Source organism: Hetaerina americana, unplaced genomic scaffold, assembly GCF_022747635.1.
Source record: "Hetaerina americana unplaced genomic scaffold, ioHetAmer1.1.p SCAF_6, whole genome shotgun sequence".
NCBI lineage: Eukaryota > Metazoa > Arthropoda > Insecta > Odonata > Calopterygidae > Hetaerina > Hetaerina americana.
The window spans coordinates 76,922,972-76,942,706 of NW_027287205.1; the positions used below are offsets into that span (position 1 = coordinate 76,922,972).

Below are 19,735 nucleotides of genomic sequence, written 5' to 3' on the forward strand. Positions count from 1 at the left end.
AGAGTTCACCCAGTACTAAGCCCGACAGCGAGTGAATTTCACACATCAGGGCAAGGAGGCCAGTTCCTTTCCCCCAGTTATGGTTTCCCAGGAAGTTCTGGAGCTTATGGTGCCCAGATTGGCTTGCCTGGGAATAGAACCCGGGCCCTCCAGTCAAGAGCCCAATTCTTTACCTCTGCACTACCACGACCCCCCCCAAATTAAAAAATATTCTGCTAATTAAATCTTTAGATAATTACTGATGGACCCATTCTTGACTAAAACTGTCCGCTATCAATACTTGGGTCATTTATGATCACTTCTACTTTTAAACTACTAAACTCAATACATCCATGTTGACTCTATATTAGTTAAAAAAAACTACAACTCATATTTTGGCTCAATTTTTATTGCACCATTGTAATTTTTACATAATTACATTTCAGCAAGAATTTCAAATCTTTAAAAAAACAACAAAAAATTTGAATACATTAATACAAGAATCAGGACCTACATGCATTACTATGAAACCAATCATTTTTAAATTTTTTCTAATGGAAAGAAATGGCTTATGCCTGACTGAGTTTAATTTATCATCCCTTACACTGGCCATTGCCACCAACCAGTGATAAAGAATGAATCATACATTTCATGCTTCTACATAAATATTACTCATTTACAGGTTTGGTTGAAATATAACCGTAAATTATGTTACAAGCACTTTTGCATGACTCTGTACTTTTAAATTTGAAGAAATGAACAAATGAGTAAAAACCCAGTCTCTCCCAAAATTAATATTAAATAACAGTAATTATCAACAAGTTAAATAAATTGAACTAACTATTTACATCTTCTTACAACCTCAATGGTCAAACTGAAAAACTTTCCCCACAGCCACAGGTGCCCTTAATGTTAGGATTGTTGAAAACAAATTCGGCCGAGAGATCACTCTCAACATAATCCATTTCAGTCCCAAGCAAGCTCAATTGTGCCTTTTTGTCTATGATTACTCGAACACCTGAAAAAGAGTTCAAAAAGTTGATTGCATGATAAGAGAAACAAAATATACACAAGCAGGAGATTAAATAGACACAATAATTATTTAACAGCAACAAAAATATTCACAAATGTGTTTTGACACAATACTAACAGTCACAGAAAGACATTTATCTATGACAGAATCTAATTGAAACAAGAAGTGCTGGCTGAGGATAGTTATGTTCAATGGTATCAAAAAGTGGTATTTATAGATTAATTTTTTTCTCGGGCAAAAGACATACATAGTATTACTGAAATATCCTCTAATTGTGGCCACAATATATTAATCATTCTATAATATAGAATTATCTCAATGCATATAGACATTAAATGTGGAAACAGAAAATAATTATAACCTAGACTACAGAATTTGACTAACTTTGCAATACACAATTACACCTTTTTGCTCTCACATAAAGATAAATCATAAGCACAATTTTCTAATCACACAAAGGCAAAAGGTATGACTTTAAAAACAGATTGTGGGTATACTTTAAGCATGCTCAACAGCTTCAATTGAATAATTCTACGCTTCAAAGGAAGTTAGATGTTTACTAGCATCGCTGAAAAAACAATAATGAGGCATTGCAGGAAAAATATCAATGATTTGAAAAAGTTCATTTCCTTGATAAGGGATTCTTATATTTGATTGTTTAGGATTAAAACCTAAATTTCACAATTTTTTTAACCTCAAGCAAAATTAGATTATGCTTGTCACAGACATTAGGCATAAGGATAAAAATATAAGAATAATGAATGAGTGAAGAGTTCACACACATTCTTAAGGCAACATAGAAAATTCCTTATGTAAAATTACTGAATTCATCACTTAATGGAATGATTTACTGCTGGATTAGTGATGATTTTTATGGCAATTGACACAATATGTCCACAGTGATTCACCTGCCTAGTTGGAAACAAAAAATTCCTTATACACACAATGAATGCTATCTACCCATCACAGAAAAATGAAATATCCAAGTTTTTTTAAGTTATACACCCCCCTCCAACTCTTTCAGTTTATGTAAATACATTTATAACTCCATGTATGAATCACCAATAGTACTCCTGGATTACACCCTTGGGCACATTTCCCCCATACATAGTTAAATGACCTAACCATCACCATTACTGAAGACAATTTCAGTTTTCCAGTGAAATTGAACATCTCAATAGTTTCAGCCTCAACTTTGTGGAAGTTCATTTTAATAAATGAAAAAGAAAAACTTTACCAAAAAAACCACTTTATTTCAGGTACGACTAGTTTCGACGGCGTCATCTTCAGGCACCTGAGGGCGACGCCGTAGCGTCGAAACTAGTCGTACCTGAAATAAAGTGGTGGATTGGAACAAAGTTTTTCTTTTTCATTTATTGAAATTGAACATTCTTAATGTTCAATTTCACTGGAATAATTTGGCAACATGTTTAAGTTTGTTTTTGAGACAACAACTCTTTGGATTTTACGTTCTTGATAACTTACATTAGAGAATATCCAAGTTAAACTTAGCCTTAGTACTGTGATTCTCTACGTGAATTCCTTTGCGGAATAGTTAGCAATGTTCTCTTTCACATATACTAGAGAATGAAATATATCCAAACTACTCACTGCCATTATTCTTAGATCAACAAAGAGGGGTCTACCAGGCTCGCGAGGAACTGAGTTAGACAATTTTGTATTTACATGTCACTTCGGAAACCTGACACTATTTAAATAAAAAATATTTCAATTTTAAACAATCAAAATAATTTAAAATACTGATTAATTTTTTTGCCTTTAAAGTTGTACAAGAATAATCATTATTACCAACAACTCTGAGATAACAATGGCTGGAGTGTACAAATTAAAGTAAATCAAATTCAAGACACGATTCTTGCTATTTTTCTTTCACTCCTTTTTTTGTCAAAAACAGGCATTTGGAAGAGGAATAGTGACTGTCAAGCAAATGTACACACAACAACCTACCTTAACACAGAATTTAGGCTAGCATTTGGATCAGTCTACTCATATGCAGTGCTTTTCCCCAGCCTTATTGGTATGGTTGTTCATTCCTATGCTTTTTCACAATTGTCTCCTGAGCATGTTACAGGGAAGTTAAATTCATGCAAAGTTAACTTAGCGGTCACCAAAATATGAACACCCGTTTGGGTAATAACGTTTCATCAATTCTCAAGCTCCTGCATTACATGACAAGCAAAAGAAATAAAAATAATTTCAGAAAAACATTAAACATCATAATACTCATGAAAACGTTGATATATACATTCAATGAATGTCTAGTTCCTTGATATATGCAAACCTTGGCTCTGAGCAAATGTGTCATGCTGCACGCTCGTCTATCCAAAACCCATTGAGCAACCAAAACAAAACAAGATTCTTGAGTGCCATTTTTATGAACTGAGTGGAAGAAAATGAACACAAAACTATCACTCTATTATTGTACATATCTCTAATCATCAAGAAAGTACTAAAAATCAATAAACAAGCTCGTTATTACAACTGACCCCAGCAGATAATGATTGCTTGCATGAAACAATCATTTCAACCACCCTGCAAGAAGCTTTGAAATATATTTACAGCTGACTGCAGAGCTATACAACAAGACCTTTTCATTTATACATTCCAAGCCACAAAGTGACATGTAAGACTGTGGAATACAATTGAAGAGAGAACAACAGAGATTCCCTCCATATTATTTAGTAATAATCAAGTCAGTATGAATGACCTCAAATTGTACCATAATTCAAATATAAAAATGTGTAGTCCTTTACAAAGTAATGATCTATCAATTTTATAAAATAACAACCACGAATATGTCCTTAATACTGCACCAAGTTTAGTGAAATGAGGTTATCTTATCTAGACTGTCCTTCACAAATGCCAGTACTATAAATTCAAATTTAATGCTTGATTTTGATTTAACATTACAAATAGTTATTCCTAAATAGGAAGGCATAGTCTAAATGTGACTTTCATTAAAAACGCTCTTCCATGTTACAAAAGTAGCCTGTATCCTTTCCCCTCTGATAAGAAACCCATCTGTAGGCAGTTCCTCCCTATAGAGACACCCTTATATAGTTAAGTGGAAGGGAGGGTGGAAAGTAAGTGAAACTAAAGGGAAAAAGGTGAAGGCAAAATATTAACTAGATCATAGCAAGTGTGTACTTACTAATAATGAGTCTCAAGGTTAAAAAATACATACACTTAATTATAATGGGCATGTGAACTCTCCACAAAAGTTAATGCAAATGCTAAAAGGATCATTATTTTGATCTTTTATAAGATATGGCTTCAGTTCTCTTTGAAAAAATGAAAAACTATAATAAAATATCAAAACAATCAAATCCCTATGAATTGCAATGAATTCACATATTAATTGTGTTTCAACATTAAAATGAAAATTAAGAAAACAGAGTTGATGTTTAATCATAAGTATGTAATTAATTTATTAAAAAATGCAGTAATACCTCACATTTATACACATTCAAAGAGACAAACTGAGAGGCAGAGCAGCCCATGTTTGTAAGCTAATTTCTTTTAACCCTTTCAAGATCCCAGATGAGAAAACAAAAAAATTCACATCTTACATCCTATTTAAATATCAATTTTCACCATGCATGCAAATTATTTCTGAATGCCCATCAAAATTAAACCCGACAACAGACTAACTTTTAAATCATTTTAGCAGGTATTTGCCAGTTGCTGTTTTACTTAGCAGTTCACAAAGCTGGAGGAAAAACAAACCAGCTCATAAACTTCTTTTTTTTGTCTTGCACCAGCTCTCACTAAATTAGCTGCTAATTATTAAGAGCAACCATTGATATAAGAGCATTTAATTTAATACTACCTGATGATTACTAAGCCTAGCTAGATGTATCCATGTACTTAATGGTACTTTGCATATTAAAAACACAATCATAAATGGCACTGTTTATCTACATTGTGGTATCAACATTTATCAATCGGGATTGGTGCTCCCATGCAATTCTAATTGCTAAAAAGGCTACAGTAACAGCAGCTATGTCTTAAGTACAGAACAACATCATATGCCACGGACCTACAAAATATACACCATGCAATAGCTCCATTGTCTACAGTCAATTTAAAATTTGCAATTATGGCATGCATGTGCAAGAAAAAATTCTTCTTCTTAAAAAAACCAAGAATGGAGGATATTGTTGCAGAAGTGTGGTGGCTAACAAAATTGATATGTCTTCTTCACATTTTACACTCTGAATACAATAATATAATTTACAAACGTTGCTATTGAGAAAAACTGAATTATGGGCTGAATCACCTGAGCATTCAAAATCAAGAACTGCAAATCATTCAACCGCATTTGAAAATCTTGCAACAAAATAGATAAAAATTGTACTTGTTATTTTAAAGAGATTTTTATGTATGGTTCACTTTTAAGACTCGAAAAAATCATTTTTAAGATATCCTGCAAAAGTGCCTTTTACACGCTTTTAAGGAAACCCATCTTAATTTCATAAAAAAAGCTGGTTAAAATTGTATGACTAACGAAAAAAGAAATAAATGCACCGAAGAAAATCTAGAATGTTCGGTGACAGCAAAAATATTATTCGAAGCATCAGGACAAATCATTAACATCATGAATTCCCTCTTCATTAATTAAGTATGATGTAAGCAATAATGATTTTAAATGTGGTTTTCTTTGTGCATTGCACTTATCATCCATGCAATATAACATTTTACCACTGTCTTTTTTTTACAAATATAATTCGGTAATAAAACACAATAATTTATATCCAGCACATTTCAAGTGATAACAATTAAACAGGTCAGCTAGGTAACCAATTCCTATACTAAAATAAGCAGGGAAAATATGTGGCTCATATACTTATTACTAATGCTAACAGTGTTATTTTTAAGGAGAGGCCAAGCACACTTGGGCTTAGAGAAGCTACTATAATACTGTAAATTATTTTTTGGTCCTAGTATGGCAGCATGGAAAAATAAGATGGATAATGCTTTTATCAAAGGGGATAAAATATTATCCACAGGCTTACATGCAAAAAATATATAAATTTGCAATTAATAATAATACCAGACTGGGCACTCAATAAATAATTATTCCTATAGTTTTACTACACATTAATCATGCAAAATCCTTAAAGTTCACATACACAATTACCTCCAACTGAGAAATAGAACATTGGAACTATAAAAATGCATGAAATTTAATTACAGAAATAATTTTGCAATAAGGTAGCAATGGCTGCATATACAAGGTGAAGCAGAAGTATCATTAATTTGTAACTAATTCACTTACTGTGCACATTTTATTGCAGTGTGTGGTCTTAAAAATGTTCAAAATGAACACCCAAAATCTCTATTAAGAAACCCCTTCGCTTGAGTTGTGGCAGTTTTCTTTTTGGATTGCAATTTGTTAAAATTAAATAAATAAAATTCACAAAAATCTTTTACCCCACCATAAGAGAGAAAGAGAATAAAATTAGCCCATACGATTAAGAAAACCAATGCTGTGAATGTACGAGTGAACAAAAATTTCACATTGCAATTTACACCCCCGCGGCGGCCTGTCGGATATTCTGTAGATGAAATACAATCCCCATGAATTTTGATAAATGGCTGCATAGATTAAATATTCCTCTAATACATTACGAATAATATTACTTTAAACATTGATTGGACAGTAAAAGTGGTTAACATATTTTCATATTTTAGCTACTGTTGTACCTTTCTCCACATTTAACATGTGAAAAGGAAGGCTGAATAAATTCACCAACAACGGTGGCCTTTACATTGTGATGAAGTGAAAAACTCACCCGAGCAATAATATGAACCGTATGAACGAGCGTTTGTCACTAATTCCGATATATTATATACAGCAAACAATTACTCCGACTGAAAATTTTATTTTTACCGTAAAAAGGTCAGTAGAAATGTTAAAACTACAATTGAAAAGCCTCACTGCTGCCTGCGGATAAAATAATTTAATAAAACATAATTCGTGTTGATTAAGTCTCCACCAAGTAGACATTTAAAATTGCAATATATAAGAACTGAAGGCTATGAAATAAACGTATAAAAACAGATGACAGAGTGCAACCCTTCATCAAATAAAGTACGTAAATGGAAATAATTACGCAATTATTAAGTTAAGTTACTGATACTTCTTTCGTGAATATTTAACGAAAATACCATTCGTATCCCTGTTCAAAGTACGCTACTGTATTTATGTGAAATGTTTATTACCATCTTGAATTACTTCTTCGTCGAATTTTTCCTTTTGCGTTGCATAGTCGAGAGTATAACTCAACCCATTGCAACCCCTCTGCCTCACTCCAACTTTCAGACCAACCTGAAAATAATTATTTCGCAATTAATGTCGGAGCTAATAAATAAATCACCAATCAAATCTCTCAATGAGCACAGGCTTAATTCACTCACGTATTCAGATTTTCCGTGCAGTATCTCTCTGATTTTATTAACGGCTGCAGGCGTCTAAATGAAAATATCCTTAATGTAAAATAATAACCTTTTTCACGATACATGGTTAGCACAAGGACAACATCCACGACGTTAGGTATTCAAAATTAGGCCCAACAAAAATTGATAGTCTAAAAACTGAACAATAATTCATGCATTCACCCTAAATCACTAATAAAGTGTCCTGAAACGCTTACTAACCAGCACCAGGGCAGCACGAGAAGGAATAACTCTTTTCGTTCCTGCGACCGCTCTCACAGTTGCCGCGGCGACCAATTTACTCGCCATTACTAAGTTCTGTGACACTTAGAAAACAAAAACGCATCATAATTAATGAACTACTACGACGCAAAATTCTACTTTTTTAACCTGCCAATATATAAATTGATGAGCAAAATTTTGACATTGATGTCCTGGAGTTAAGGTTCCTTCGACAATTATTAAATTTTGAGCAACATGTTAAAAAAATTCTGCTAAAATCGGTATTTACCGCGTACGTATATTTACAGCTGTTATTTTAACTGTGCTAGTTAAATTCCACTTCCATGGATAAATAATACGTTATCATTTCATTATTAATTGTTCCTAATTAGAACGTCATTACAAAATCATATTGAATCGTAATGAAGTAATAGACCAGAGGGATTAGCAGGATGAAATCGATTGAAGTCCTTTGAAAACTATAGAAAATTGAAGATTTAATGCCTAGGATAAGTGATTTCTAAAACAGTTTCCAAATTCTACACTGACAGCAGTATGAGGATGGCCCCCATCGACACAACGCTGACGTCACGTTCGGATAGCCTCGGAACCGGTCGCAAGCTTATATTATGCTCCCAGAATTCCTCAATAGGTGATGTCCGCCATAAGTGCTGGTGGCTGTACGTTAGTTGCGGTGCTGGACAGTCATATACCCAGTACGGCCTCATGCAGCATTCTCCATCGCAGATCAAGGAAAAGTTACTGAAGGCATTGGACAAGGAATACAATGTAAGGATTTAAATATGAATAGGAAGCGGAAATAACACAACCAGTTAGGGTTCATCAGAACAAGGCGTTGAAATGCACTGTGAAAGTGGCGTGTCTGGCCCAACTTTAGGCTTTGACTTTCGAGTATTTTAAAGCAAAAGTATAACCCATAGGAAGTTAAGACGCCCACTGTTACAATCAGTAAAAATCGAAGGTTCGGATAAAGTCATTAAAATGGCTGAGAAGATTGAAGGAACCTTTAAAACTCTTAGTGAAAATTAGTCTTACGGAGCTCAAGAAGTTGATGTCCTACCCCCAGTCCTGCTCTCATACGCGGCACGGAGCATGCGTAGTGAAATCGGTTTGAGAAGATACGGGCCCTTCAATTTACTCCTTACTGACAACCCAATATGGGTTTTATCCTGTAACGTCCTCTTGATTCGATTTTCGATCGCCTTGACTTTTTTTGGTACCCTCCTATTTAGGACCTAAATCTTTGTGTTAAGAGTTAGATATCGTGAATCAACATTTAGTGGGATAATTTTTAATTTTCCTTGGGTTGTTTATTTTGGCAGCAGATTTGGGCGAGGTAAATATTTCTACAACTGATGCTACAATTGCGAAATTTTGCCATTTCGAGTTCTACCGTATGGATGGAATAACTCGGTCATTGCCACAGCAAATGTCTGAAATTTGTCTCCAAGGTGTGGCTCACCGTGGATACGTTTCTACACAATTATAATAATAATGCATTTAATATGGCGTCAAATTAATAAAGGATATTATTAAACTGAAAATTACCATTTCCGATGTTCGGGTTTTACATGCTACGTTTTCTTTTCGAAACTATCACTCCGATTTGCATTTTTGTTTATCTTGACTCCTATGAAATTTTCCTCAATTACGGTTCCATTACTGTTATTTAATAGTTTGAAATTTAATTTTGTGATTATTAGTACTGCTACTGAAAACTTATGCTTAAATGGTCTTAATGAAATATTCTTCTGCATTTCTTTGTTTTCTCCTGTAATCAGTCAATGTGATTTTCCCTTTTCGTTTAAAATTGTGGCAGTATTTTGTTGCGTATACATCTCTTTCTCATTAGGCATTTTAATATTGTATCAAAAATTGGCCATTCATAATGTACTAGTCATGAAATTGTTGACTTTGGTTGACAGATCTCAGGCTTTACTCTTCATGCTGGCACAATAAAGGTTATTCGACTCATCGTATACGGAAATACATGAAAGATTTCTATTTGTAATATTTGGAAATGTGGCTAGATTATTTGCAACAGATATAACTGTGTGATGTAAGTTTACATGCCTTTTTGCCTATTAATAATGTTGCTTGTATGCCTAATGTTTAAGGTGGTGGACATGGCAGCCGTGGTTGAAATTATATCTATTCTTGAAAAGACTCCGATCACAAAGGAAGCACTCGAGGTAAAGTTCTTTATCGATTATATTTTAATGTTAGTTTAGGTTTAATGATTAGTTAACATTTAGTGTACATCCGCTATCTTTCATCGTCAGATTTACACTATAGTTTTTGCTCTATGCATGAGGTATCTATATTTCCCTGGCACCATTTAGGTTCCATGTAGGGCGTCTGGCTGGTGTATCTACACCAGGCATTTACAATCCACGATATATGAATTCTGCTACATGATCGGAAATTAATAGTATTTCGATTGGTTAACAGATTGAATGTCCAGGCGGTTCTGCTTAGTGAAATTTGGCAGAATACATTGAATTTAGTTTGAAATAGTTTTACCGAGTAGCAATTTCAAAAATTTGATGAGATTAAGGTTAGATATTGGGAGATAATTGTTAATGTAAAATTTGATATTGGATTGTTTTTGGTAGTTATGAACTTAAAGCCAGAATAAAGAATTCTTGCTGCTGAATTGCCTTCTACATCCATTAGATTTGTCGTTAAATTTCACTCTGCTGTTTTTATGCTACTTGAGCCATCTGCAATTTTATCAATCTCCCTAAAAGTATTTCCCTAATGTTTTACATAATTCTTTTGTCATTTATCTATTGTTGTCACCATTTTGATTGTAGTATAGTTGTTGAAATTGTCTTTTTTCTGCTTGAATTTGTATTAAATCATAGTAAGTCAACATGAGTTTATGATGAGCAAATGGATGATGATTTTGGATAATCGAGAAAACGTTATTAACCGTAAAGATGAGCAGTTAAGTGCCTGACGCATAGAGGAAATGAGTAATATCACATGCATGCTGTTAGTTATATGTGAGGCTGTATGCTGTTTATGGTAGCCATTTGATCTGGTGAACTACTTGTTGCTATCGACTAAAAACACACCGCTCATTACTACTGTGTTGCTGTATGTTACGAAAAACACGTAGCCACTTGAAATTTAAATATCCCAGCATGCATATCTGACAATGTTACTTGCAAAAAATTATTGGTTTTATTAAATGTAAATTCTGCATTGGTACGTGAAAATATCTAGGCTAGTAGTGGAGTATACCAAAGTGTGATTAGTGTCTAGGTTGCTGTGGCGTGTTAACTTATTGCCTTTCATACCAGCATAAATGCAAATGAGCATCACTCCTATATTTTCCATTTGAGGCTTTCTGAAAGTTGTGGGAATGTCTAGAGTGGGCTTGTTATGGCTGATACACATATTGCATTACTTCTGCCCTAATGAGAGACAGCAATATTACAGTTTTATTTTAATAAGCTGGGTTTCATTTATATATCATATTTTGATGATAATTGCTAGGATCACCTTTCATTGTGAATTATTTTTTAACATAGTGTAGTAAGAACCGTAGTATGTTTTAGGTGATGCAACCGCAAAATATGACTTCTGAAAATGCTGTTACTATTTTAATCTTGAATATGGGTTTCATATCATCTATTCCCCATGTTAAATGTTTGATTTTGCAACATTTCCTCCCTTATAAAATGATTTCCCCTCTGAATCAGTGTTTCAATGATAGCTGGTTTGAACTCTTCCAAGTTTAATTTATAAATTTTATCATTAGTTCATGAATGTTGGCAAAAATTCATTATTGTATTAATAACTTTTTTGAAGTTTAGAGAAGCTTGCCTCCCACCCTTAGAAAATGGGTAGAACTCTCCAATCTCTTGTCTTCTTCATTAGTTATAGCAGATCAGCAACATTCTCGTTTTTCTCAACGTATTGCCATTTTTATAAGTTAATTAGCTTCAAGAATGTCATCTTTTTCACATCCACCATAAACAAAGGTGAATGCTTGGCAGTCAAAGACAGCATCTTTGATTAGTTTCGAATTTAGTTAATGTCATCTCACTTGAGTAGTTATTAATGATTAAATCCAATGCACTCCCAACTCTTTTGGTTATTCCGACTGCCTCACAGCATACACCGTACTTGAGGTACATATATTAATTAGTGTCACAAACTTATTATTATAAATTAATCCCCAAGCATTCCAGAGGATGTGGGTATTCCTTCAGCTTTTCTCTTTCCTAGATAATACTGTACCAGTTATAACAGAGATGCCAATAGTTAATTTTTGTGAATGGCTGCTTTATACATTCTCTCAGGCAGTTACTTAGTTATTCAGTTTCCTCTCTGTCGTATTCATCCCTAATCTTTGTTTTTAGTTTGTGTTTAAGTCATTGTTTCGGAAGTCTTTTGTAGAGTTGGTAGAAATGTGAGTATTCCTCATTGAGGAGTGTTAACAACTTCTGCTTAACAAGCTCATTAAGTTATTATCAAAAGTTTAAACAGCAAATACTAATTAAATAAATACTAATTAGAATTTACTCCAAAGAAAAATATTTTGCTCATGTTATTGGTAAGTATGTTTGACAGGAAATTGATAAATTCAGGTGAAGAGTAGTAGTGTTCAGTATTTTTAGGGTTGTCTATTGTAAAGTTTTCTGAGTCAAAATTATTAGGATTGAAATAAACAGAAGTTTTGGATTTGATTTTTTATAGTCAATATGAATTTGAATCATCTTCTCCAAAAATAGTTCTTTAAATCTTCCAATAAACATTTTTGTTTGGGTTATTTAAAAATGTAATTTATTATATTTGTAGCTTAATTTATGATAGATATATGGTATTAATACCATTAATTTGGAGTATTGTATTATCAGTTCACCTAGGCATGCTTATGGCTATAAATTAAGCTGGCTGTTTCTGCAAAGATTTTTTCACATTCAGGAACAGGAAAAAGTCATTATAGGGAGGATAAGGAACACATTCGTGTAAATTTTTGGGGGTATCGCGATTTCATGCTGGCTCTAGCAGAATCCAAAATGCAGAAATGTGTACATTACTGATACCACTCTTAATGTTATTTGGCTATCTTCTCTCACAATGTCAGCAGCAGTAGTGATGCCTGCTTCCTTCATTTGAGATTTCCTCCCCTCATTAAACTTCACTTCTAGCTGTGCTGCATGGAAGAACTCTCTCCACAGCACTCTCATGACATTGCATGGCTCTGGGCTGATGATTTGTTCTGGCGAAATGAAATTTTAATACATATGTATTGATCATTGTGTATGGTCCATTGTTGCCTTAGGTGGACTCTTTCAACAGTTATTACTGGTGCAATATCTACCCAAGTCCGCAGTATACTATTACCACTTAACATGCAGGGCATCCATTTTTCCTGCGTTAATTGAATTTCTCCTGGCAACCATTATTTCATTAACTTTTTCATTAGTTATTATATCTGTTGATTTCATTTTTTTCATTAATTGATAGAAGAATGTGGTTCCCATCATGGATGTGGATAATGATTTTTAACGCAGGGCCCTAATCTCAAACAGATGAAAATTTTCAACAGGTATGAAGGAAAAATACAATCACAAAAACTACCTTAAATGGTGGATTACCAATAATAGTAATAATTAAAAGGAAGATTAAATTTTTGAAAAATAATTCTAGATTGGCAACCATGCGCTAATATTAGCATGTGAAATATTGTGGCATCATATGTCTCGAACAGGCTGATAGGGAAAAGCTAAACGCATTGACTTATAAATATGACTAAAACAAATTAATTAAAATGAGGAATTAATGTAATACTATCATCCCACTTGGGTATGTGAAACATGGAAACCCTTATGATTATCAAATGCATAGACTTCAGGAGTCACTCCCACACCATTGACTGCTCAATCAGACTAATATTAATGCCAGTTCATGACGATGAAATAAGTCATCAAGTGCTCTCCTACTCATGTTAGTGAAAAAATAAGTGACTTCCATGACCCTTATTCACAAACACTGGTTGAATGTGCTCAAACCACTTGAGCATGCCATTTGGGTGCATCTACCTAATATCATGTAAGGGCGTGATGCAGGGAGTATTAGGTCACCACCCATAAAACAAAAATAAACCAGAAGCAAAACTTTTCATGCCATGGAAAGAGGAAATTCATGCCAATTTACACCCACAGAGATGTATGCATTCATACAAAAACCATTTTAACTTACAAGCATTCAAATACGTATACCATCAACTAACATACATATTCACCTATGACTGTACCTTATGTCTACGCAGTGTTTAATCTTATGCTGACTTGTAAATCAAGGAGGTTAAATTACTTAAGAATACATTGTTGATGCTGCTATAGTCTCTCCTTAAAATATTCCTTCTCTCCCCAGAACTTTGCTTACTACTCTTTTTACATTTTTTTAACACTACTGATAACCTGGACAGGCTGTTTTCTTCTGCTGTGTATTACTCTGAAAATATTTTTTTCTGTAATTGTGCTCTTTTCCATTTGTCTGAACAGACCAAACATTTACATTCCTATATTCCCTCTTTTGATCTCCTCTTCATTGTGTCATAATTTTTCTTGACTCGTGTCATTCTTTCATTTGAAGTCCTTATTCTAACATTAACGGTCCTCTATTAGTTTGTCAATTAATTATATCACCGAAGTTTCATCGAAAGGAGACAAAAAGAGAAAATATAATTCCATAAAACCTAGCATTTTGTGTGCTACTGGGATCTAGAGAAGAAATAGAAACATCTTAGTTAAGATTTTTTTTAAAAAAGGGCGAAATTGTGTAGCTGTATTGTTGTAAAAAGTTGCAAAGCTTGTTGCAATACCAAAAAAGCATAGATACAGTTCACATGAATGAAAATTTCACTATACATTTGGTTAATCGGTTTTATATATGTGGAAAGAAACTTTCCCTTGGTTGATAAGTTTAGTAGTACTCCAAAGCTGATCTCAGATAATGAAGGCAAATGATCAGAATTCCTGTACTCAAAACATAGGGGTAAGTGAACAATAATGCCAAAAAAATTGCGTAATTGACATTTTAACCCTGGATAAGAAAAATTGTTGGAGAAATGAATGTTTTCATTCCTTAACTTAATATATTTATTCTTATATGTTCAAAGCAACAAAAACAATAGAAGGAATTTTAACATACACCATCATTCACAAGAGTTGCTCATAACAGATGGCGTAAATTTTCCTTGAACAGCTTTTTTCTCCTTGTAATTCTTAGTCTTTTATCAATATCAGAATGCTTTAGCAGCATATTCATAGTACATACATTTCTTATCTAGTCAAAGCTGTATATAACCCGTGTTCCCATAATTTGTGAGTGGGTTTGAGTAAAACTTGGAATTTCATAATACCCCAGTAAATAACAACTGTTCCAGTCCAGAACCTCATTACATAGGTTCTGGGAAACCAAGAATGAATTGTGTATTTTGTTTTATTTTATACTGCATTTTGGGGTCAACAACTTTTCCACAATGGATATATTTTTCATGCGCAAAAGTCTTCATCACTTGCCTAGAATGTATCCTAAGTCCAACTGCTTACTGTGCAAGCTGAATGCCTTTGCTTGTTAATTGCATGTTGATAAGACAAGGTCCAAGAACGTGAGAGATATGATTGTCATCTAAGCATGAATCCCTTGGAGAATACTTAGCTTGTTTAATGTTTTCCACTTGCACACATGTGCCAAAATGGTTTTGATTGGCCTCTTGATTGATGAAAGGGGTACAAAAATGTTTTCATGATGCGAAATTAATACTTATTATGTTTTGTTTCAGACTACAAGACTTGGAAAGTATATCAATGAACTTAGGCGCAAAACAACCAATGAGGTCCTTGCCAAAAGAGCTAAGGATCTTGTCCGCAGATGGCGTGACATGATCCTCCCCCAAGAAGGAAAGGAGCCACCCCCAAGTGCCCCCCCCAGTGGAGGGGCAGGCTCTGTGAATGGAGGAGGCATTGGAAGTATTTCTAGTGTCACAGGGGTCGGGGGAGGTGGTGTGGTTCCAGTCAGCCCGGCCCTCGTCCCCTCATCGAATAATGCCCGGTTTCCACTGCCCACGAGGACCACAGCCCATCACCCCCCTCATCCAAGTCCTCCCCCCACTTCCACGGCAGGGGGCACAAGTCCTGGCCTGCCAGCCCCTCCACCACGAAGCCCCGCCTCACAGCCTTATGCCCCTAATGCCGAGGCAGCCTCTCGTACCCATGCCTCCAACAAGAGGCTCCGGAAACGGCCACCCCAAGTGCCAGTGGTGAATGGTGGTGCCCCGTGGGTGGAGGCTGGTGAGTCGAGTCGGGACAGCTTTGACTCTGCTGGTAGTCCTTCAAGAAAGAAGCGGCGGAGAGATGGAACTAGGTCAGGGTGCTTATCGGCAGAGACTTCTCCCCCCATTGTGCCCGATGTCTCGGATAATGATATAGTGAAAGAAAAGATAGCCTCTATTGTTAGGACTCCACGGGTGAAAACGACACAGGAGCTGTTGGCGGACCTTCAGGCGAGACGTGGGGGGGTTCCATCTGCTGGCACAGCAGATGAAATTCGACAAGGTCCAAAGAGGACCCCTCACAGGACGCTCAACTCGATTGTGTCTGGTGATAGACGGGACCTGAGTGAGGTCTCGAGGAACAAGAGTGAGCACATGGAGAGGTTCCTTCAGTCGACTGTCACAGCAGTGGGCAGTGGTGAGGGGGAGGAGGAGTTGGACAGGTCTCGCATTGAAGTGAAGGTTGAGGGGGGCAGTGCTGAGAAGGAAATAGCAAGGACAAGCACATTGCCTGTTGTTACAGCGGACAGCACAGTAGAAGAAATTTTGTCCAGGCTTCCTCCCATAGATCCACATGTTCTCTCAGAAGAAGAGGAGGGGGACAATGAAGTGGCAGTTAGTCCATTGTCTCCGGCATCTCAGGAGAGAGAAGCAATGAAACTACTTGAGAAAGTGTCGAGTGGAGAGCAGTTAGAGGGAGTGACTGGGAATTATGGAGGATTGCGGGAGTCTGAAAAAGTCTTTCGAGAATGGCACGAATGTGTTTCCTTGCCAACACTGGATGGAGATTTGTTATTGGCCCTTCCTTACACTGTGGTTGATTGATATCGACCGTTAAGACCCCTACAATTAAGCCCCAGTTCAAATTTATGGTTCTCTTTATCTTTCCACTTGTACTTTTGGAATGCTTAGAGAAGATGCACATTCATATTATTTCTTGTGTGTGCAATCAATGAGAAGAAAATTGTGCCAGAATGTTTGCATTGGGAAAGGTTGCCACCCGCCAGCCACTTCAAATATTGAGTGAATGTATGGAGAGTATGTTTCTATAATTCTGTATGTTCTTACAGGTAATGTTGATTAGGGGAAATATTTTTTATCTTTATGAGTACCCTTGCTGTCTTGAATCCCATAAATGTTGAAGCATTTTTCATCAAGTTGAGTGCAAAATTCTTTCATATTTTTTTTTATTAAAATAAATTCCACGCAAACTATAACATTTGTGACTGTCAGTGTGGAACTTCAGTGAAATTCTTTCAGGCATTATTGCCCATTTTTTGGGTGTTATTTTTAAAAATAAGAATGCTCTGAATTTCATATTTTTCAAACATCTTGGTTTTCAGATGTCATGTCTAAATGTCATGAATTATTGAATGTTGTTAGAATGCCACGCCTCACATCTCGGTTGTATTGCATTGTCAGTATTGAGTGCATAATGATGGATGCCTTGAAATGCTCTAGCCAAGAAAAACTATTTATGCTTGCTTTATAAGAATCCTGAAAATTACTATTTGGAACTCAGGTCATATTTTATAAACTTCACGCTCAAAGATATATTTTATAAGTCGGTATGGGAAACAAATTCTATCAAGCTGATTACAAATGGCCACCTGGTATTTCATTGACATATTCATTGTACTTAAAGTAATTTGTTGCTCAATTTTGAAAAATGCTGTTTGAATAATATAATTTGTAAATTGAATGGTTCTTGCCTGGTTAGGTGAAATTAGTATTAATATCATAACCAATGAGTGATGGCTTTTATAGAATTTTGTGGCTTGCATGATATTACCCTTTCCATGATTGCATTTGTTAGTTTTAATGATCAAATTCATTGACTTTCCGTAATTGGTTAAAATCAATTTTATACAAGTTTTATATTCATTATTGCTGAGTTTCTTAGAATTTGCATACTATTGATGAACTATATTTGTTAAAATCAATGTAGTAATCTGATTGATATTGGAAGTGAAAGACGAAAGTAGCGCCTGAATCATCTCCCTGTGGTGTGCCTTATTTTCATTTGAATGTATGAAAAATATATTTGTGTAAATTCTCTCGTGAAGTTTAAATACTTGGCTTTACGTGACTGTGCCTTTCTTAAAGCTCTTAAGGGCATAGATATGACAGTAACCTATAATAAAAAAGAAAGTACATTACTTTAAGTATTGAAAAACAGTTGTTTGGATGCAATAGGATTGTGCCATTATTAAAATTTCTTTCATAGTTTGGGGTGCCATCTTGAGTAGTGTTTTACACATTCATTTTATTTTATATCATAAATAACTGGTTTAGAATTTTGTGCAATAATGCTACTGGAATATTAATTATTGTTATAATTACTTATGCTTTAGTCCTAGGGGTAAATATTACCTTTTTCGTACTCTTTATTTTCCATTTGCATTCTAGTTTTATTAGCCCTTTGATGGTCTCATTTACCAAATTTATGCATTGATGAGTTTTAATGGTAACTACCTTTCTTTTGTGAACTTTACAGATGAGCTATTGCTGCTATACTTATAAAAGTCCATATAGTCCGTGCATTTTTTTAAAGATACTTTTATTTCAGTTGTTTGCATGGGAGTACAAAAAACTAAATTTATTTTGGAATATTTTCCATTGGTGCCACTGGGTATAAGCATGGTCTGGCTTTTATCAGTTGGAGATATGCTACTCTATGTATGTGTTTTATTACTTTTATGGGCTAGAAGGACTTGGCAGGGTAAGATAATGCTTCTCAATTAATTCAGTATTTATTTCTTAATTTGAAAATTGAGTGTGAGGATGCCTTGTGTGTGTGTTTGAGTATATTGAAGTGGCTGATGGGGAAAGTGGAGAAAATATCTTTTTTCTTTTTTGTTGTAGTTGCTGTGATCATAAGTCATGGGTGACAGTAGTCCTTGTGATTTTTTTGAAAAGGTTCCATGAGGAAAGATTGAAAGTACATATTTTTATGGTTCTTAAAATGGGGTCCAGGAATCTTATGAAGCTTGCATTGGGGCAGTTGAGAACAGTGCCAGTAATACAGGGTTGGATGAATTAAAATAATTTGATAACTGCAGAGAGAATGTCCTTTTAAAAATGTCTCTTCTCTGTTATTTGGAAACCAAATATTGAAGTGTCTTCTTTGCCTTGTATAACTTTCCCTACAATTGAAGTCCATAATCGTTACCTCTTTTCTGTTCCAAGTTTATAGGTTGCAAATGTGTAGCCTCTCTAGGGATATTGAATCCTGAAATGTTTAGACATCCGTGTGAGCCCTAACCCTCATTCACGGACAAAATGTTATGTTGATACAAGATGGATGATTCCGATGCTATTGTAATTATGATATATTTTATGATTTCGTTCATTTTGTACTTGAAACTGTACACTCAGTGAAGCGGTGTGATAAATGGCACCATATTGGTGACACGTTGAATTAAAGAGATGAAAATATAACTTTCATGAATTTTTAATTGTATGTTATTCCCTTTTGGGATGTGTGTTTGTTATTTATTTGTTGGTTGATTGAAATATTGGTTGGTGGAAAGCAAATGTGGTACTGTTTTCTAGTTTGCTTTATTGAAACAATTAGAATATTGAACCCTTACAATTTCCTGAAAGTTTCCCTTGCTGCATTAGAGTAGACCAAAGGATGTTTTGAGTGCAATCTAATACCAACTACTTGCATTGCACTATGCATTCTTCTGCACCGTTTCTACCACCTTTGCTAATTTGACCGA

General features: G+C 34.8%; 2 protein-coding genes across 3 annotated transcripts; one reads left to right on the plus strand and one right to left on the minus strand.

The window, feature by feature from the left end:
- Positions 1–370: 370 nt before the first annotated feature.
- MagR (Iron-sulfur cluster assembly 1 homolog MagR) lies at positions 371–8,279 on the minus strand. Its single transcript, XM_071594334.1, has 5 exons — positions 7,983–8,279; positions 7,694–7,797; positions 7,454–7,507; positions 7,259–7,364; positions 371–997 (listed from the first exon to the last, which is right to left on the minus strand). Exons 2-5 carry the CDS (start codon positions 7,778–7,780, stop codon positions 849–851), a joined length of 396 nt encoding a protein of 131 aa, XP_071450435.1. The 5' UTR covers positions 7,781–7,797; positions 7,983–8,279; the 3' UTR covers positions 371–848.
- A 98-nt stretch (positions 8,280–8,377) lies between these two features.
- Positions 8,378–19,468, plus strand: MED26 (mediator complex subunit 26). 2 transcript variants are annotated; one of them, XM_071594331.1, is made up of 3 exons: positions 8,378–8,482; positions 9,832–9,906; positions 15,522–19,468. In XM_071594331.1, the coding sequence occupies exons 1-3, from the start codon at positions 8,420–8,422 to the stop codon at positions 16,833–16,835; spliced, it is 1,452 nt and encodes a 483-aa protein (XP_071450432.1). In that variant the 5' UTR covers positions 8,378–8,419; the 3' UTR covers positions 16,836–19,468. The 2 variants fall into 2 exon arrangements, with proteins under 2 accessions (XP_071450432.1, XP_071450434.1); XM_071594333.1 differs by lacking the exon at positions 8,378–8,482 and adding an exon at positions 8,978–9,050.
- The last annotated feature ends 267 nt before the right edge of the window (positions 19,469–19,735 follow it).